Source organism: Saccostrea echinata, unplaced genomic scaffold, assembly GCF_033153115.1.
Source record: "Saccostrea echinata isolate AGI-Se365-2 ecotype Australia unplaced genomic scaffold, CSIRO_AGI_Sech_v1 ptg000014l, whole genome shotgun sequence".
NCBI classification, from domain to species: domain Eukaryota; kingdom Metazoa; phylum Mollusca; class Bivalvia; order Ostreida; family Ostreidae; genus Saccostrea; species Saccostrea echinata.
The window spans coordinates 18,079,526-18,101,797 of NW_026889763.1; the positions used below are offsets into that span (position 1 = coordinate 18,079,526).

General features: G+C 31.5%; 1 protein-coding gene across 1 annotated transcript; it reads left to right on the forward strand.

The window, feature by feature from the left end:
- The first annotated feature begins 1,164 nt into the window (after window positions 1–1,164).
- Window positions 1,165–10,619, forward strand: LOC133187321 (uncharacterized). Its single transcript, XM_061322682.1, has 12 exons — window positions 1,165–1,264; window positions 5,181–5,274; window positions 5,477–5,644; window positions 5,937–6,275; window positions 6,943–6,969; window positions 7,099–7,209; window positions 7,968–8,168; window positions 8,305–8,402; window positions 8,613–8,808; window positions 9,500–9,556; window positions 9,819–9,909; window positions 10,011–10,619. The coding sequence occupies exons 6-12, from the start codon at window positions 7,164–7,166 to the stop codon at window positions 10,423–10,425; spliced, it is 1,104 nt and encodes a 367-aa protein (XP_061178666.1). The 5' UTR covers window positions 1,165–1,264; window positions 5,181–5,274; window positions 5,477–5,644; window positions 5,937–6,275; window positions 6,943–6,969; window positions 7,099–7,163; the 3' UTR covers window positions 10,426–10,619.
- The last annotated feature ends 11,653 nt before the right edge of the window (window positions 10,620–22,272 follow it).

Consider the following 22,272-nt stretch of genomic DNA (forward strand, 5'->3'; position numbering starts at 1 on the left):
TAATAAAATATGCAAACGTCTCGGGGTCTACGATCAAATTTAAACAAAAACAAAGCAGCAACTGTGTTGGTACAATAGTTTGAAAATTTGAAGCCACACATTATACATTATTTTATAAATGTCATTTGGATTGATAAAAAGGGGAAAAAAACGATATCATAAAAACAAATCCTTGTCATCTTTATTTCTTTTAATTGAATTAACAAAATTAAATATGTTAAAGATTTGTTATTATGATATATCTTAATTTAATTAGTGAGTATTATTGAAAATTTCATGATTTGATATTCTTAACTGATGTACGTGACGAAATCCTTACCTGATATCCTTAATGTACAACTGTCAAGGGTGATTGATATTGTTTTTAAATTATGATGGTGAAGAGAGAGTTTGAATCATGATATTTATATCATATCATTTATATCATATCTATTTATATGGTCGATACAATAACCTTGTCAGCAAATACAATCTTTTTTCATACTAAATGTTAAGCCATTATTTACACACTGAATTATTGACGGATTTTCCCGTTATTTCCCACAGCGCAAGGCAGGTGTGACCGGTTAGCAAGGGATGCTCACTCCTCCATTGCACCTGATTCCACCTCTGATGTTTTTTGAGGTCCGTGTTTGCTCTTCTCCCGATTTGTATTGTTTTAATGGACTTTGAACTTGAATGTTGTTCGTTATCCCCATACTTCATCCATATTAGATACTTTATAAGTCAGCAGACGACAATCCTCATTCTGTCTTTTCACTTAAAAGACAAATGTGAACATGAACAATTTTAAAATATTTTGTTTTCTAGAATGAAAATGTCTAGAATAGAACAGATGTGTTTAACTATTCAGATACAAAGAGAATTGCTGCAGTTGTTATTAGGTACACCACCCAAAAGCTTCGCTTAGAAATACATTTGGAAGAACGCTTGAAAACATATGTGTTAAAGCTATATCATTTGACGATTAATATACATGTATCATTCCTATAAGCTTAATTTCATTGAAACTCGTATAAGTGGTGCTTGAGACATAAAAAATACCAAATGTTAGTTCATCGATTGCCTTGGTTTATTTCAATTAATATAAATGAATATTAAAAATAAACTTGGATTTTTTACTTCCATGACAAAAGAATACACTGTGATGAACTGCAGTTGCTTTGATTGGTATACATGTATGAATATTCCGAAGTGTATGTGTATTTGAGACATCCCTCGTCTTTCTTCGGTAAAGGGGAGTGATCAGAGTAAGGTTGTACAGGTAATTTTTTTGATCATCAAATTTTATAGCCTCAAATATTTTATCAAATATTTCTGATATATATCTAAAAGTAGTCAAATATTTTTTTTTCACTCTACAGTCATTAGAGACATAAATGAATTTCATATATAATATTTTTTGTACAACTTTTAATGTTACACTTTGGTTGTATGAAATATGGGGGTGGAATATTTCATTTAAAAAAAAAAGATAATTGAATTGTAACTTTTTTAGTACAAGTGATTTTTTCCTGCTGTGAATACTGAGTACTACTGAGTACATGGTTTAGATCACTATGTAAATAGCTTGTGTTGTACTGTAGTGTGCAGACAAGGAAGCAGCCATTTTTGTAGATAAATATGTACACAGGAAAAGATGTGTTCACGTCTAAAAATTGTGAAATTGAGTCCCTTTACAGCCAAATAAATCAGCAGTTTGCCGCGTGATTTTTAATCATTTATTTTCTGTACCTTCTCAAGCATAAATTAATTTAAATGTACTCAATCTTACGTTATTCTAGATACATATAAAATCATGGATGTCAATTTCACTCGGATAGTTTAGTCGAGTAGTAAGTAAATGATTTATTATAGTGACATGTGTAATGTACAATCACAACAGTAGATATACATGGGAATTTAAGGAGTTTCGATCCTGGGCTTTTGAGCAGATTTTTGTCTGGATGTTTATTTCTAAAATTTGCATCATTTTTAAGTTCTTACTTTACATTTTCATTCTACAAAGCAAATTAAACTTATTCAATTAAAAACCCACAATTAAATTCCATTCAAAAAGCATTAAGTGCGGAACTATATTTTGTGGCAGAAGTTTTTTTTTAAAGAAAATGATCAATTTTTCTCTTTCGAAGTATTGCAGTACTGTTCAGTTTAGATTCCTATTTTTCCATGCAGGCTACACAGTTATTTTGAGCAGTGAAATGTTTTATGTTAGTCCTGAAATATTTAGTAAATTAACTTTTATTAATTCTATTATCAAATTTTGACAAATATAGCAAATATATTCTGAAAGTCCAGGAAAAAAGAGCCCAATTTAACTTAAAATTAACACTTTTTAGTAATATCTAAAACTTATCATAAACACCACTTTTGATTGTCTTTTCTGAATATATATGATAACTTTGATCATTTTGCCTAAATTAAACAAAAGTTTAAGACTTGAAGATAATTTTGTTGCTTGTTAAATTTTTTATGCCAGGAATATGACATGTTGTGAGTGCAGAGAGGCCAAATAATTGATTATGCGAAGTGATTTGAAGCTTTTTCTTTTTCACAATTTTAATTTTTTTTAAAGATAGAATAAGAGTATATGTGGGGGGGGGGGGGGTTATTTGGATAAAAAATATTGGAGGAAAGCTTCGAAGACGTGATTTTATGTTTTAGGCACAATTTCAGTGCAAAAAGGTTATATTAAATCTACCGAAGGGATAAAAGAAGCATATTAACCCCCATGTTTTGTTTGGATTTTTAATTAAGCTATGTGTGTACATACTAAAAATATACTTGACAAAAAATTCTTAAGACTTTTGAAATCAGGATCCAACCTCTTTATGCACCCTGGCCAAACGGGCCTATATTTCACTTTTAACAATATAGCATTCAATAAAAATACAGTGGTATTAAGTGTTGAGTTTACTATATATAATACACTGCCTGTTAATACATGCTGAGTACAAGAATTTTGCGGTTTGTCTGGGTGAGTTTATTTTAAGAAATTTGGGGCTTTAGTCGAAAACTCGTTAATATAATTTTTCTCACTAAAATAATATTAAAATCAAGCTAACGCCGGATAAAACGAATTTTTCATTACAGGTATTAATATCTTTTACAGCGTATTTTATCAAAACACACTTTCTAAAATACTTTGTTTATCCAGATTCTAATACATGTAGTTGGTCATTTGAAGGTGTCTCGTTTGCATTTAATTACTTACCCGTGACGAGTTAACAGCTAAAGTGTTATAGTTATCAAAATATAGAAAGGCTTGCGATTAATCTTAATTATGCAATTTTAAACCAAAAAAACCTAATTAAATCGATTTATGAAATTAATTGATTTTAAACATCAAAAGAAATATCAAAGTGCGGACACATCTTTCTCCCCAATTCCATGAAGACAACGAACTGTGATCATTCTTAAAAGTCCATATAAACAATACAATTTATGAGCAGAGTCAACACGGATCTCTAAAAACAAATATGGGATCAGGGGCCATGGAGAAGAAAGAATCCCCTGCCGACCGGTCACACCCGCCTTGTCCGTAGATAATTCATTTGTATCATCAACTTATCTGTCATTAACTTACCTCATTTTAGTATGTAATTATTCTTGTTTTAAAAACATTAAAAAAATGATCCTATCAGAGTTCGGTCTAATCTTTTACACCACTAGACCAACTGAAGAAAAATTCTATCAATTTTTTACTTTGAATTTAGAATTACTATTAAAAAGCACTTAAGTAATCAAGTAAAAATTATTTGGTCAATAATCAGTATCACCAAGCGATTGTGAAGCAGTCGAATACTGGTCTTTTCAGAAAGAAAATTTCAATTTTTTCAAATTTTTTCCAAGTATTCTTCTCTTCAGATCAGGCCATCCATGTATCATCTCTAAAATAAACACATTGTCTGTTTAACCTGTTTCAACAGTATTCAAAAGTTTGAATCGTGAAGATATATTTTCTGAATTTTTTACTGAATTTTGTTGACTGTTTAAATTGTACTGAAAATGAGGGTACAATCGACGACGGATGTGTATTTCATTCGCTTTGATAATTTATAATGTTTTAAGCTGATAACCCCAAAAAAAGAAAAGATTTTTATGATTTTTACATGAAGTCGCTGTATTCAAAGTAAAATCTTAATTAATTTTAATTAATAATTTCAAAAAAGCTCTCTATATAGGCAAAAGCAACTAAAATCTCAAAACGGTTTGGTCATTTCAAAACTTCTGTATAAATCAATGATTACGCTACATCTTTGAAATTCTGATGTTTTTCCACTTAAATTACTGTTTACCTTTCTTTGAAAACAACATCGACATTTGATACTCTAAAAAATTGAAATTATATCATTTTGAGTGGTTAATGAATTGTTCATTTCGACTCGATACCGGTATATCCCAGTGAGTTTGAAATAAAAGATACCATAGAGTCTGACACATCTGTTTCATATTTGGATATTTTACTAGAACGTTAATGGTAATCTAACAACAAATCTTTATGATAAACGTGATGACTTCAACTTTTCAATCGTCAACTTCCCTTACTTATGTAGCAATATACCGTTATCAAATGCATATGGGGTTTATGTCTCTCAGTTGATTCAATATATAGTAAGAGCATGCTTTACGTGTGAACAATTTGTAAAACGGGGTAAGCTATTGACAAACAAGTTGATGAAACAAGAAAATAAACAGTCTCGTTTAAAGTCATCATTTTGCAAGTTTTATTGTCGATACAATGACCTTGTCAGCAAATACAATCTATTATTAAGACAAATGCTGAATGATGTTTTTCATACTAATTGTTGGGCCCTTATTTACACAGTGAATTGTCTACGGATTTTTCCGTTTTCCCCATCATGACGAGGAGCACACGGCGGGTATGACCGGTCGGAAGGGGATGCTCACTCCTCCATGGCACCTGATTCCACCTCTGATGTTTCAGAGGTCATTGTTTCCTTTGCTCCTGATTTGTGTTGTTTTAATGGACTTATGAGCTTTAATACTGTTCGTTATCTCCTTTTTGCATTCTATTTATTATAAACAAACTTTTTAATTGTTATTATCATTTCAACTTGCGGGAAAAGCTACTAAAATCAAATCGCTTTTTTATGTTACTCTCTTTTAATATGTGCACCTTTTTTAAAACAATTTACATCATTTTGACTTAATTTCAGTTGTTGGTGTTCCTCTTGACAGATAGAGAGAAGAGATTAATTTAAAAAATGAACATATCCTTTATCGTCCTTTTTCTTTTCTTTGTAAATAAAGGTAGGTAAAGTTTAAAATATTGTGATATATTTAATATGTTTTTTCAGGAAAGATTTTTTAAAAAGTTTTTAAGTATTAAATACATATTATTTCTTCATAATTTAGCTTTGTCCAATAACTAAGCTTATTTTAAGGATTAAGTACAAGTTCAAAACTTAGCTTTGGCCAATATCTAAGCTTACCCTTATTGTTCTTATACTAGTTACTTCAGAGAAATCAAAATATAATTTGACATGGTTAGCTGCTCAAAACTATTGTCGAACACGTGGAATGGTTTCAAGATTTGGGAAAAGTTCACTTGCTGAACAGTCCTCAGAAAGATACTGGACACGTCGTTATACAAAGAGAAGTGACTGGATTCATATTCTTGGTTTGTTTGCTATTTTTAAATGAATTTCTGTTTGGTAACTCCTCATAGAAACAACTTTGAAGTCTCTGAAATCTTACTGATCAAGTATTACACGAGCAATTATTACGTTTATAAAGCAAATTATGAAGCATAAAATGTTGAATTATGAACTGTGTATCGAAAGATAATAACTAGACATTCTGTAAGCTAATAGTTTCTATTTTTTTTTTAAATCTAGGTTTTTTACTTGCGTATATCTTGACTTTACTACTTTGTATCCATACTCAGTCATATACACCTGTTCAATTTCTAGGATGTTACGATCAAGACACAGTTCTTCATTATGTTAAGTCAAATTTAACAATTCTAGATACAACAATTGTTAAATGTCATGGTTTCTGCTTGAAGGATTGGGAGATATTTGGAATACAGGCATGTTTACATCTTTTTTGTAATTGTCTAATTAACCAAACAAACATAAACATAATTAGGCTTCTGTCTTTGTATCAAATATTATTTGTTTAGGGGAACAGTTGCTTCTGTTTGTCTAAACTGGATGCCAAAATTCAACGGTTACACAAAAATAAGTGTAACTGGCCTGGCGATAAATTTAGAGGTGACAGTAACTCCCTTGCTATTTTCCGGACTACTGGTAAAGAGCCTATTTTGTTATAAATTACCTTCCATTGAAATACATTCATCAAATGACTTTTTATGCTCCTTAATCAAAGTTTCAGGGGCATATAGTTTTGGGTTTGTCCGTCTGTCTGTCTGTTAATCTGTTTCTCCCCAAAAACATGTCCATAACTTTTGAATTATTGATACCAGAGCTTTCATATTTTACATGTATATTTCTTGTGACAAGACCTGTCTTTGGGTACCAATATATTTGATCTCTTGATCTTGGCTTTGGAGTTTGACCTACCTATGCAAAAATTTACCGAACTTTAACCTTGGCCATAACTTTGAACGGTTGCTGCTATGGCTTTCATATTTCACTTATGTATTCCTTGTGACAAGACCTTTCCTTTGGTGCTATTATCTTTTTTTACCTCATGACACTGACCTTGGAAGATGGCCTACTCTTGGGAAACTTTAAACTTGGCCATATTTCCTTCATTCCTTTTGACAAGGCCTTTTTATGGTATCAACATTTGTAAACTCTTGTCCTTGACTTTGTAGTTTGACCTACATTTGAATAGCTTGAACCTTGATCTTAAGCTGCCATACGAAAGCATTAGTGTTTCACAAACGTATCTTGTTATTTATTGAAATCAAATTTTAACCTTAACATACCAATTCTTTGATACAATTTACAGACTTCAACGCTATTCAGCCTCGTAAAAGTAAGTTGTGTTTTTTTTTTTAATTTCAAGTTTGAACGTTTACTTTGTTGTCTATCCTTCTGTGTACCGCTGGTGGCAAACTATAATATGGTTATTCTTACTGAATAAAGTATTACAATATTCAAACAGATGATGCAACAAATCATGAAAATCTGTGTGTGCAAATTATTTGTGACAACCAAGAGAAATTTACAATGACTGGGTGCAAGTCTTTTGGGAATGCATTATGTTCAAAAACAGGTAATATGAAGAAATAACTGACACGTTGAGCGATCATATTATAGGCTTACTTCTCAATGGGAATCATTCAATTTAATAGAAACACGATAGACTTTACTAAAGGTTATGAAATCACAAAACAGACTATGAAAATTTCTTTTCTGTTAATATTTATCAAAATCCAGCAAAAAGGGTCAAAATGAAAATCAAACTATTTGTAAATCTTATCTGTTAATCTTAAATTTAAATCTCTGTTAAATATGAGTTTCGAGTATTCAATCTATCAGATATTTTAAAGTATTATCTTTAAAATTTCGGAAAACATAGTTTTTATCTATTAAAATTTTAATGTGAATAAAAATTCATGATTCCGACAAAAATGTTCGAAATTCCACGAAACAACTGAATCCTAAACATTTTCATTCATAAAGCATACGAAAATTCAGTCTAATATCCCAACTTTAACCCAACAGACTGTTTAAAATAAAATCCAAAAACTCTTTTTTCGTGGTTTCTTCCTGAGACTAAAAAATATGGAACATTATTCTCATCAATTCTTTCTTTAATACCGTAATTTGACAAATGATAGACAGAAAATAAGCGGTAGACGCATTTCATTTAACCAAACAATATATTAAAACAACAATTTATATTTCATTCAGAGCAGATTTATTCTCATTAGGGTCGGTAAAATGTGATTTAGCATTATTGTTTGATACAAACACTGGTAAAAGAGTATTTGTTTTAAATTCTTTCACTATGTATTTTCGTTTTCCAAGTTCTTGAGGGTAACTACACATGGGAAAAAGCTATGCAAGAATGTGTGCAACAATCAACGTCTGCCGACTATCTAAAAGCTGACATAGACTTAGATTCAACGTCTTCAAATATTTGCACTAATTATAGCATTTCACCTGGTGGATCTTTGTGGCTTGGAATTTGGTCTTTTTCATCTGAATTAGAATACCAGGATGATAACGGTTATTAAGTATACTTAATTTATCAATTTTTATAAATTTTGTCGTTTCTTTTTTTATCTGTCTTAAATCGTAGCTGCAGTTTTACACAGGTACAATACACAATACAAAATAATGATAGATCTGAATTGATTTTCAGATTTAACAAATCTTACAATGGATATGAAATGTCAAAGTTGTGTTGATGTTTGCATATTAGAAGATTGCAATGAATTAAGACTCGCATTTTGTGAGCCCGTAAGTCGTTTTTCATCCTGCTCTCTACGATTTAAATGTGCCAATGTACTTTTAAAATCTACATTAAACTATTTAAATTATATTAAACTAAGAAGCCTATACGAAGAATTATGATACAAAATATTTATTTTCTGAATATTCATTATAATTATTGTTTCGATAATTATTCCATTATAAATAAGCACCATTGCATTATTCCTATTATTGTAGGTATCAGAACTGGAGACAACTGGTAAACATGACCGTACCAGCCAATATAACACAGATTCAATGACAAGTGATCAAAAGATTTATTCATACATATCGACCATAGCCTACGAGAGAAGTAGCAGTATGTCCACTAATGCCTTCTATTCGTCTGTATCACATAAGGATAAATACGCTTCAAGATATACTCCAAGTACATGTAAGCTCTGTAATTTATTTCTTTATTACATTTTCAACAGTGAAATACTGTGATTTATTTATTGCATAAAAGTGATATTCTCTCACAGTGTGAAAGGATACCAAAGTGATATTCTCTAACAGTGTGAGAGGATATGAAAGTAAGTAAAAAATACTTTCTGGCCGGTCATAAGATGGAGATAGTAATTAAGTAAACCGCCTTGATAAAGACTAAAATTGCCAATTTCATCCCAAAAATGTTGCTAGAATCTATGTACAATGTTTTCAATCCCACAATTGCTAAGCTTTGACGTCTCAACCGCTCAACTATGACGTCACAGCCTATGACATTGTGTTAAGAAAAGACAAAAGCAATGGGAAAATCAAAGAAAATGTAATAAACAAAAAATTCAATGTTTTGTAGTTGGATATGTAATTTATTTCACTCGTGAGAAAGGATTTTTTGATATTTTCACTCGTGCTTCGCACTCGTGAAAATATAAAAAAAAATTCCAGTCCCACTTGTGAAATAAATTCCATATTCAACTACAAAACATTGAATATCCTCTATTTACTCAATACTTAAAGAGGCTTTAAGTTACGTGAAACGATGCTAGATCATGGATTGAATTAATCATATCGTCTTTTGGAAATCCCTATATAAGATTCACCTTCTAACAGAATAAAATAATTTGTATGTCCTTTCAAAATAGACGTATCGATGAAAATTACAACGCAAGGATTTTCCACGATCCAGGAAATATCAAACGGTAAAGAAAACATTTGCAGTAATTTGCTTTAGTACATGTAAATGATTATTCATTGACAATTTCTTTAATTTAAATAAGAAGGATCACTTAAAAATTATTTTCTGTACAATATTTCTGACAATTTTAATAATTTTACTTAACATAACATATCTATTACGTTTTACGTTTTTTTTTTTAAAGTCTATTCCTATTGATTACAAGACTGTAATTACAATGAATATATATTTTATCAGTATTGCAATCATCCTTTACATAATTTTAGGTTCAGACAATATAACACACACAGCCGTCGTTTACGGTGTTCCATTAGCATTGGCAATCATTATACTTGTCGTTTGTTTATTATACTGCAGGTGAGAGAAATGTTTTTCTTATGTGTGTACTTTATTTATGATTTTTTAAAATAATAAATTACACATTAGTATAATTTATATTGCTTTCGGACAAAAAACAGGAGAAAACATCATAAGAAAAGAAATTTGGATGCTGTATCACCAGCGGAATGCAAACAGTCATCGTCTCATGCTCAAGTCAAAATCACCTTATATGAGCTGGCGGACAATTCAAAATTAGAAAAGCCCACTTCTGACTCAGATACACCGGAAACAGAAAACCAACCAAACACTGGCGAAAGCGAAATGTATGAAAAAGTGAACAGTATAAATGTATCGGAAACAGAGGATGTATACAATCATCTCAGAGAGAGGAGTGATTCGACTGAACAGAGTGAAAACATTTATGATCGTTCAACCAAAACATACGATATAGAAAATCCCTTATATGACATTACAACAAATAGTGCACATCAAAAAGCCTCGCTAGATCCAAAATACGACCATGCTGTTTCGTTAGATAAGCTGAAAGAGTGAGAAACTTTCTACATTTTGATATGCTAAAGTGACTGTAAGGAAAGCTTTAGGCCGTGAAATGCATGAACTTTAATTCTTAGTCCGAAAATAACTTCATGTATAATGTACAGTATTATTTATTCTTCTTGGATTACATTTGACTTATGATTATTAAATTGTCATAAAGGATTGTTTCTGTACAATACATGTTTTTACTTGAGAATGATTGTATTTATTTTTTTCTCTTCCTTGTTTTGGCTTTGACTCAACTGAGTAAAAACAGAAAAAGAAATTACATTTTAGTTAATTATTTTAATCACCTTGATGTTATCTTTATCTATGATTTATCTTATGTGTTTGATATAAAATATTAGAATTTGAGCCGAAAAATATATAAAGTTTTGGAGGGAATTACACAGGAATACAAGTTATGCTGAGCTGTGTGGAACAATAAATTAAAACATATGCCGAATATCTTAAGTCTAACATTACTATTTTCAAATCTTTGCATCGACTATAGCATTTCTTCAAGTGGCAGTCCTATGTGGCTTGTAATTCCATCTATTTTACTGTTTATGATGCTGAATACATGGCTTATACAGAAAATTCAGCAAACTTTATATATTGAGAATGTACTTTTTTTTCATCTAAGGGATAATTGTACACTAGTTACAAAATAATATATAAAGATTTGAGATCATTTTAGATCTTATAAGAAAGGTGGGGATAAATAACATTAAACAGTCTCGTAAACCCTATTAACAATTTGAATCATAAACAAAGTAAAAACTGGAACCCCTGGAAACTCCACGGGTGGGTTCTAGTAGGAGTAAGCATCCCCTGTCAACTGGTCATCCCCGCTGTGAGCCCTTTGTATTAACCAGGAAAACAGAGTAACCAGGTAAACAGAGTAACCAAGTAAATAGAGTAAGCAGGTAAACAGAGTAACCAGGTATACAGAGTAACCAGGTAAACAGAGTAACCAAGTAAATACAGTAACCAAGTAAACAGAGTAACCAGGTAAACAGAGTAACCAAGTAAATAGAGTAACAAGGTAAACAGAGTAACCAAGAAATAGAGTAACCAAGTATACAGAGTAACCAAGTAAACAGAGTAACCAGGTAAACAGAGTAACCAGGTATACAGAGTAACCAAGTAAACAGAGTAACCAAGTAAATAGAGTAATCAGGTAAACAGAGAAACCAAGTAAATAGAGTAATCAGGTAAACAGAGAAACCAAGTAAACAGAGTAACCAGGTATACAGAGTAACCAAGTAAATAGAGTAATCAGGTAAACAGAGAAACCAAGTAAATAGAGTAACCAGGTAAACAGAGTAACCAAGTAAATAGAGTAATCAGGTAAACAGAGAAACCAAGTAAACAGAGTAACCAGGTAAACAGAGTAACCAAGTAAATGGAGTAATCAGGTAAACAGAGAAACCAAGTAAACAGAGTAACCAGGTAAACAGAGTAACCAAGTAAATAGAGTAATCAGGTATACAGAGTAACCAAGTAAATAGAGTAATCAGGTAAACAGAGAAACCAAGTAAATAGAGTAACCAGGTAAACAGAGTAACCAAGTAAATAGAGTAATCAGGTAAACAGAGAAACCAAGTAAACAGAGTAACCAGGTAAACAGAGTAACCAAGTAAATAGAGTAATCAGGTAAACAGAGAAACCAAGTAAACAGAGTAACCAGGTAAACAGAGTAACCAAGTAAATAGAGTAATCAGGTAAACAGAGAAACCAAGTAAACAGAGTAACCAGGTAAACAGAGTAACCAAGTAAAAAGAGTAATCAGGTAAACAGAGTAACCAAGTAAATAGAGTAACCAAGTATACAGAGTAACCAGGTAAACAGAGTAACCAGGTAAACAGAGTAACCAGGTATACAGAGTAACCAGGTATACAGAGTAACCAAGTAAATAGAGTAACCAAGTAAATAGAGTAACCAGGTAAACAGAGTAACCAAGTAAATAGAGTAACCAGGTAAACAGAGTAACCAAGTAAACAGAGTAACCAGGTAAACAGAGTAACCAAGTAAATAGAGTAACCAAGTAAATAGAGTAACCAGGTAAACAGAGTAACCAAGTAAATAGAGTAATCAGGTAAACAGAGTAATCTGTAGTCAGAATTAGCATAGAGATACTGGTTTATCACTCGGTATCAATTAAAACCAAACGATTGGTTGTATTTTATTTAACGTCCCTCTCGAGAATTTCTCAATCATATGGAGACCCCACCATTTGCCGTTGGAGGTCTGCAAATTTTGTCCTGTACTCGGCACTCAGTGCCATTGAGCAGTGAGGGATCTTTTTCGTGCCAGCACCTACTGCTACACAGAACCTCGGTTTATACGGTCTCATCCGAAGGACAGGTCTCCACGTCCCGTAGTGGATTCGAACCCGTAAGGATCAACTCCTTACACCGCAAATCTAGAGCAAACGCTCTAACCACTGCGCCACGCGGACGACGGTTGTATTTGAAAAGAAAGTCATTATAACGACCATAAAGGTTGCTAAATGCTGACTTTAAACGAGAATGTCGAAAACTCTGTAACGTCAACTTATTTGTTAGTAGCCTGTTTCGTTTTAGCGTTTTAAAAATTTATGGCGTACTCTGAACATTCTCTTGCGTACTAAATCAGTATCAAGACATTAACACCATATGCTGGTGATAATGGAACATTACTGCAAAAATAGAGGAAATTTACGATGGAAAAAGTGAAGTCGTGTGTCATGTAGTTTAGTTGTTAGTTCCCTCTAAACGTTAATTAGTCTGTTAAACATCTTTAAATTTAAATTAGATGTGGTAGAATTTGTAGTTCTTATTTCGATTCGATAAATATCGTTTATCGTCATCAATATACCTAAATGTCAAAATGAAGGTCACAGCAAGAGTTTTTTTCTTTGCATGTAGAAGTTTTTGAATATAAAATATCGGCTAATGGTGTACAATTTATGTCCATCGAAATTAATTCCAACCGATTGTTAGAATGCTTGGGGGTGGGGGTCTACTTTTGAATGTTGAAGATATGTCTTGGTTGCTAACTCGATTGATTTATAGAATTGAAATAGACATACAGCGGAAATCGGTTCATAATGATTAAAGTGGTTGAATAAAATATTTTAATTACAATTTATTTACTTTCACATACAGCTGTGATTTCAGAGAGACTGAACGATATCTTGAAGAAGACATTATTCACAAACCTTAGCAGGGGATTCCGGTTCAGCACTAGTATCATCTGCATTGGTTTTGAAGGCATTAGGTGCTTATTTGGAATGGTTCATTGACCAATGTGTAGTTCCAGCTAACAGTTTTGCCACTTTCATTTAATTCCAACATAAAGGTTGTTTGCATGTACCTGATTGTTTGTATGCAAGATATATACAACAATTGTAATATGGTTTCAGTTTTAATAAATTTTTGTGTCAGGTGAAAAAAAAATTGTTCAGATTTTTACGAGAGCCAAACAAGGTTAAAAAAATTTAATTCGTTATAACGAGTTTAAAAAAAAAAAAAAAAAAAAACACAACTCGTTATAATGTGTTAGTATATCTCTCTATAACGAGATAATGATCTCATTGAAACAAGTAAATTATCTCGTTTTAATGAGTAGTTATCTCGTTTTAACGAGAAGTTGTCTCGTTTGAATGAGTAGTTATCTCGTTACAAAGAATTAGTACTTTGTTATTTTGGTGAAAGTTATCTCGTAAATTTCAATACTAGAATATTCAATCATTTTCTGTTTTCAACTGGAAAGATGTATACCACACACTTCACACTTCAATATAGCCTCTAGACTGAAACTAGATTGACCAGGAAGGATAACTCTTGTATGCTATAAAGTTTAGGTTTAGCGGAGGTATACTCTCCTAAATGCCCTCTTGTTATACTCCTACAAACGAAGTCTGTCTGTTTTTCCGGAGATTATGTCAAACTTTCTAATTTTCTTCAAGCTTTGAAGAAATAATACACACCATTTGGACAAATACTCGTGGTATTTTCATATCAATTTGTAAAAATACGCATAATTTTTTTATGCCAGGATATAGAAGAGTATAATTCTTGTCTGAATATTACTTTGAAAACTGAAAAACTTTATAGGATTATATTTGATTCTTGACCCCACAAAAAGTCATTTTGGACAAAGTCACAGTTTACAAATGTCCCAACCACAAAATATTCGATATGGCGTGTAAAACGCTGCATTATTATACATTTTTGTTATTCCTACTCAAAAAAATTTGTTATTCTTATTCTAAATCACGTCATTCCTATTCGATAAAATTGATTCCTATTCGATAATTTGTTATTCTTATGCGAAAAAAATGTTATTCTGATTCGATAATTTATCATTCCTATTTGTTATGTTGTTTTTCCTATTCTAAAACGTGATCCCTATTCGATAATTTGTTATTCCTATTCGAAAACATGCGATTCTTATTTGATAATTTTGTCATTCCTATTTGATAAATTTGTCATTCTCATTTGAATAGGGATGACAAAATTATCAAATAGGAATAACATGCTTTCGAACATGAATGACATGTTATCGAATAGGAAACACATCTTTTCAAATATAAATGATAAACATGTATTCTGGAATAGGAATCATATTCCTTCCAATAGGAATAACAGTTTATCGAATAGAAATGAAAATAATCGAATAGGAATCACATTTTTTCACATAGGAATAACAACTTATCAAATAGGAATCACATTTTATCGAATAGGAATGATATGTTTTAGAATAAGAATAATAAATTCTTTGAATAAGAATAACCAAAAAAATATAATAATGCAACGCTTCACACGCTATAATTCGAAACAGGTACACGGAGTAATGCGTAGTCAAAATTAGTATAAAAACAATGACCTCACAATTAATTGATATAATACATGTGAGTCTAAATACGACCCAACGATTGTTTGTATTTTTTAAACAAGGTTCAATATAACTATCATGATAGCATTTACAAAATGCTGACTTGAAACCAGATTGTAGAAAGCCTGTAACATCAATTTATTTGTCGGTAGCATACCTAGGTTTTAAAATTTATCTTAATCAGAACATGTTCTTTTGTTTCTTAAAAAAGTCATTTTAAAGACATAACCACCACATGCAGAAGATACTGGAATATCACTACATAAATAGGAAGTTGGCGATGAAAAAACTTAAAGGCCGAGGTTTTCAACCGGTCGGTTTTCCTCAGGTAAGTTTGGTGTGGGGTGGAGCTTAGTCGAAGCGGATGAAAAGCCCCGAGAGAACGACGCTGGCTTGTGTATACCTTCCTTTATACACAGGATGTTACCTGAATGTATTACCTGTATACGTTTTCCTACGACATGCTAAAACGAATTAATTGTTTTTCTTGTGTAGGTCAATTGAAATGTTGGCCGTAACATTCTGAAATAAAGCATGCGAAATGTTTTTGTTGCGGACAGAATCCTACTCAAATTCTTTCTTTTAAAATTAATCTTTTGTAATGATTTGTCAATTTCAATTATTACTGTGTGTTTGTTAATTAATTTCACATGTTATAACGAATATTATAGGACCAAAATTTGTCGTTGTAAGTTGGCGACACAAAGGGAAGTAATTCAAATTGCACGTCGTGTACGCAATACAAAAGAAGAAAGTGGGTCATAAATAAGTCTCTCCGTAATAATAATAAAACTCAGAAACGCTGTTTGGAGGCTAAATTGTGTAGAAATATAATAAACTAAATAAATACTTATAGAAGATAATTCCTATGTGATTTTTCCATGACGCATTGTCTGTAAAAATGGCCAGGGCTTTGGACCGAGGGTGATTCCCCCGACAGCTATAAGTGAAACGGGGATTGAATCACCTGCATTGTACTTTTTTCCTTCGGGATTCATAATTTCAAATATTACATGCAAAGCAAGATGTTATAATCCGAATAATTTCTCTTCTAAATCTGGTTAATATTATACTGTAACTTCGTCACCATGTCTTGAAGAAAAGCGACACGTATTTGTCTTAATTATAAAGTTTCACTTTAGCAATATTACAATGTTGTCATACTTGTTTTAAAAAAAAATAATTTTATTTAATTCCATGATATTTCAAACGCGGGTCGGTATATTTTGTTAAGGTAGAACAAATGTACGTTAGTTAAATTATGTTTTGACAAATTATAATTATCGATTGTAATCGTGAAATGAAATCACCCTTTTTAAATTACAATTTTAGTATATAAGCATGATTTTTCTTATCATTTATTTAATTGTTTGACAAAATGATTATATTTATGGCATATTCTTATGAATTAAAAGAAAATGCCTTGATTGCTTCTTGGCATTTGCGGTTGGCATCAAAAGCCTGAATGTAAATTCGATGGTCGGTACAAGCTCCAGACAAGGTACACAAGATATACACAACGGCAGAAAACTAAATGTCAATCAAATCCAAGTATCCAATCCCAGGCTTAATTTCAGATGATTGACAGGGGTTCAAAGACCAGGTAAATTTGAAGGAGGTGCTTATTTCCTCCCCCTTTAAGTCATCTACTTTATCATATAGTTTAGTACTTATATTGTCATTAATTTCTATAGTAAGTAAAATATCCAAATCTGAAACAGATGTGTTATCGCTAGACACTTGACTTTCGTGCTCCTTGTCTGCTTTTTAAAAGTAAAATCACGCAAAAAATAACAGTAGCCCCGCCTTATTACAGTTTTGGAGAAGGACGCTACAATATACTGCACACTAGACTATGACACAATTGTGTGTTAAACGTTGATCTTTATAGGTGTAACATAATATCTAGTCCATTATGCTCTTGTGGTAAGGTAGAAGACACATTACTTTTTCTCATGTCCTAATTACACTGAGGCCAGGAAAGATTTATTCGATAAGTTCTTGAGATTTTAATAATTAAGTTTATATTGTTGACACACATACTTTACTGTGGGGGTATACTACACTCAGTATTGCTGAAAATGAATATCTCTTTTCTATTGTACATTCTTATTGTCATCATTCTGGTAGATTTAATTGATTGTTCTTATACTTAAAAATGTGTATAGACAATAATTTAGCAGTATATATTTATATGTTGTGAGTTAATTTATTCTGTACAAACTGATGGACACGTCTAATTCATTTTTTGTGATATTACATGGAGGGAGAGGCAGAATTAAGTTTTTAGAATTTGTGCCTAATCCCATTGCATATATTTATTGCAATAAAATAAGTTCAAACCATATGTCAGTTTTGAATAATTTTAATATTCCCAACAACCAAAATGAATTTTAATTACCATATATATATTGGATTCAGAAACTTCATAAAAATCCTTACAAACAAAGGTACATAGCGAGTTCCAGTAAATGTTCTTCCAAGCCTCTTTCTTTACTCCTCACTAAAATGTTAACAGTAGTGAAGGAGAAAATTCAGGAGTATTGTGCAACAATATATTCGAGAGGTGGTGTAAATTAGATGTGGATACTTAAAAATTACAAGGAACCTTTGAAAAATTTGAACTCACAAAATTTTACCAAAATCAATAGCATAAAAACTTACGACTTTTCAACTATATACAACTATTACCCACGATAAATTAAAGTCCAGGCGTTTTTGACATCGATCACAGCTGCTATTTTAATAAAAATGAAACTCGTAAATTTACTTACCCTCTCATTAGTCATTTGCAAAATGATTTTATTAAAAAAAACAATCTGATTGTACAAACAAGTACTCTGAAGTTGATATTAAAAAGATGCTTGTGTTTCTGATTGACAATATCTATGTGTTTTTTGGAGATCAGGTCTTCCAACAATCTGTTGGAATTCCCATGGGTACCAATTGCGCCCCGTTATTAGCGGACCTATTTTTGTACTCATATGAAGCAGAATTTATTCAATATCTTATACATGAGAAAAAGAAATCTCTTGCTATGGCCTTCAATTCGACATATAGATATATCGATGACGTATTGTCAACAATAGATATTTCCATTCATATGTCGACACGATATATCTCAGTGAGTTTGAAATAAAAGATACCACAGAGTCGGACACATCTGTTTCATATTTGGATATTTTCCTAGAAAAAGACGATAATGGTAATCTAACAACCAAGCTTTATGATAAACGTGATGACTTTAACTTTTCAATCGTCAACTTCCCTTACTTTGTTGCTAATTAATTATTTGACAGCAATATACCCTTATCACCTACATACAGGGTGTGTATCTCTCAGTTGATTCGATATGCAAGAGCATGCTCTACGTATGAACAATTTCTAAAACGAGTTAAGTTATTGACAAACAAGTTGATGAAACAAGAATATCAACAATCTCGGTTTAAGTCATCATTTCGTAAGTTCTATGGTCAATACAATGACCTTGTCAGCAAATGCAATTTATCCTTGAGTCGTATGTTGACTAAGGTTTATTTTACACTAATTGTTAGGCTATTATGTATACCTGAATTATCGACGGATTTTTCCGTTATTTCCCGATCATGACAAGGAGCACACGGCGGGTGTGACCGGTCGGTAGGGGATACTCACTCCTTCATGGCACCTGATCCCGATATTTTTGTAGGTCCGTGTTTGCTCTGAACCCGATTTGTATTGTTTTAATTGACCTTGAACTTGAATACTGTTCGTTATCTCCATATTTCACGAAACCAAAGGTTCTTGACTCAGAAGTTAAATGTTCCTTGGGTCTTGACTCTTTTAAGGTCATATATAGATTTTATACTCAAAATAAAGTTGTTCACGACCAGAAGTATTACAACCTTCATCCACTAACATCTCTACAAGAAACAGCCCATGGGATTTGGCAGCACAAGTTTTTAGCAAGATGGCTGAGAGAAAATCGTCCCCTTTCTTTGTCAGGAGGGGAGGGGTCCTATTATTCTGTCTTCTGGCTGGTTGTTTGGAAAATATTTTCTATGTAGCAAACTAAGTAAATTCTTTATTTCTTACCTACTTCACAGAAGATGGAAGCTCAAGTAAACTTTTCAGATAAAATTTTAATTATGCGTCGTCCGTTGTCTTTCAAGTTTACATTTTCCACAAAGCACTTTAGGTAACCGGGTATTCATTTTTGTTTCAAATATTTAGTTCCATCCCATCAGAGGGGAGATGAGTCATTATATACACTGGAAAAGAAATGGTTATGATGTGTACATATATATGAATTCTGTCCGTCCATCTGTCCGTGATTAGTCATAACTTTCTAAAAGAAAAACACTTTGAGAGCTTAAACTTGGTTAGTTATGATCGGAGGATGTGATTTTAATCGGGTCATTTAGCAAGTTCAGAGTCACTGAGAAAATTATCTTTATAAAATATTGCGACGTTATTTGTGGATCTTTGTATGGATGTAGCATCATAAAATACAGATTTTATGTGTAAACGTAGCGATATCCCGTCAAATTGAAATAGAAATTTTACAGAACAAATTTGTCAAGAATTTATCAGAATCTGCTCAAGGTTTAATATTTTATTTGCCTTGATTATTTTATAAATTATCCTCAATGATCTGGATAGCACAATTTGCTTTGCATCTTAGGAAAAGAAAGCTGAACAATTCTACATAATTAATTAAGTGATTTTGTTTTTTTAATACACTATGTTTTTATAAAAATAATTGGTTTTTCAATGAAATATACAGTGAAAAAATAAAATGATGACTCACTTATGGCCGTATATACCTGATATGCGGTGCAGATTCAGATCTATTCAAACTAAGCTTCGGTACTGGGATCACATGAATAGCAGCAAACCTTATAAATCTTCTACTCAATATCAGCAAAGTTGAAATTAAATCGTCACGTGAAAAATCCACCATGGATTTAGATTCAAGATTTTAGTTTCTGAATGGAAGCTTCATGAGTAGATGATGTTATTACAGTTGGGAGCATTCTTACTTTGGCGTGCAAATTTCTTTCTTTCTTTTTTTTTTTAAAGGGGGGGGGGGTACGGATATTGTTTATTAAAGTACCATTCTAGTGTTGAGAAAAAATACATATTTCAGTGTACTTTCAGTGAATATTTATCATTTCCTAGAACCAATGATTTTTTTAAAAAAATTAGTCTTGGTGTTATTAAATACATGCACTTGTGTAAGTTCTTCTCAAGATTGGTCGTGGACTTCCGCAGAAGTTGTTAGCAATGCCGTAGAAAGTGGTACATGTAAGGTGATATTGGGTGTGCTTGCACCCCTTATTTAAAAGAACCAACAAAATAATTTTGAATCGTATTAAATTCAATATTCATTTGTTTAAATTGATACTGCTATAATTTGTTTATTCCACGAGGATGAATTATTATCGCAGGTTTCTGACAACCTAAAATATTCAAAGAACATTTGCATAAATGTCCTTTATATTGAAATGTTTTATAAGAATTGAACAAGATATTTTTTTTTTCTTTCCTTTATATAATTCAACAACTTGACTTAGAAATACACGTGGTATTTAAACTGGGTTTTAAATCGGCAAGATGTGATTGAGTAACCTAGCGATGTAAAAAAAAATGTCACTTGATTTGCTTTTCAAATTTACAACCAAAAATAAATTAATTAAGTTAACATTTTTAAACAATCAGTCTTAAAAGATTTTCTGTACTAAATTAACTTTTAAAAAAAATAGGGACTTGAGATTTAGAATATATTAATTGATATTATTTCCCTATCAAATTAAAATCTTGTCAGTAATTGTATTTAGTTTTAAACTACATGGATAAGTATATTCATATTTTAAAAAATCAGTTTTAAAATTCTTGTTTATCATTTTGTACTTTATCCTCATTATATGTAAATAGGAGAAAAATATCAATTATTTCAGTTATGTGATTATCTTTGTATGTGAAAAGGAAAACATTTATTTTTAAAATAGAAATACATGTACTTGAATCAAGAAATAGAATAGGCTAACTAAAAAGCTTTATTTGAAATTTTCGTATAATCCTCCAACTCAACCCCAATCTCTCTTGTATCGGGTTCACTTTTATTAACACGGGCTCGATGTTCAAAATATTAAACTTTCATTGAACTCTCTGACGATGACTTGATCGTTGATGTTGACACAAGATTTAAGATTATTTATGTTTGGGGCTTTTTGTGGATTTATTAGGATTTGATAATTGGTAAGTATATTGATGGTTTGCGCCCCCTTTCTCTCGTTTTGCTATTTATACTTTACAAATGCGAAACGGTAGGCAAGTGAATTTATGAATCTGAGCTACGCTCGTTTTTTCACCGACATGAATAGAAAGAAAACGTTTCTTCAGACCCAGTCCTTATATAAGAGGATAGAGAAATTTGAGACTTTCATGCAGGCAAGTATATGGTATATCCTTATAATTAACATCTATTGTTCTTTACATTTTTCAGTATTTGAAATATCAATCATTCAATGTCTTCTAGTAGATCATTTAGCAGAAATGATAATCAGAAATTATACTAGAATAAAAGTTATTTCAACACAAATTTTGAAAGTGACCTTTTCCTTTCTATGTGAAAAATTAAAATACATAGTCATAGTAAATTGATGGGGGAAAAAATTAAAATGTAGGAAACAGTCCATACATTTCAGGCTTTAAAAATGGGAGGTGTTATACCAATTTAGAAATTGAAATTTGGTTTGACTGTTTTGATATACATATATATTATTTAGTAGCAACTGTAGAAAAGGATTGATTGAGCAGAGATGTGTATTCACCGGTATAAAGGTTTACCTAACAGAAGTCATTGAGCACTTCCCTGTAATCCCTTGTTGTGACCTGTTTTTATACCAGTCCCCTTCTCTGCAGATCTGACGTAACAGTTCATTGACATGTTTTCCTCTTTAAAATCTTCATTGTTTGTTGGGGGGTTCATAGTGC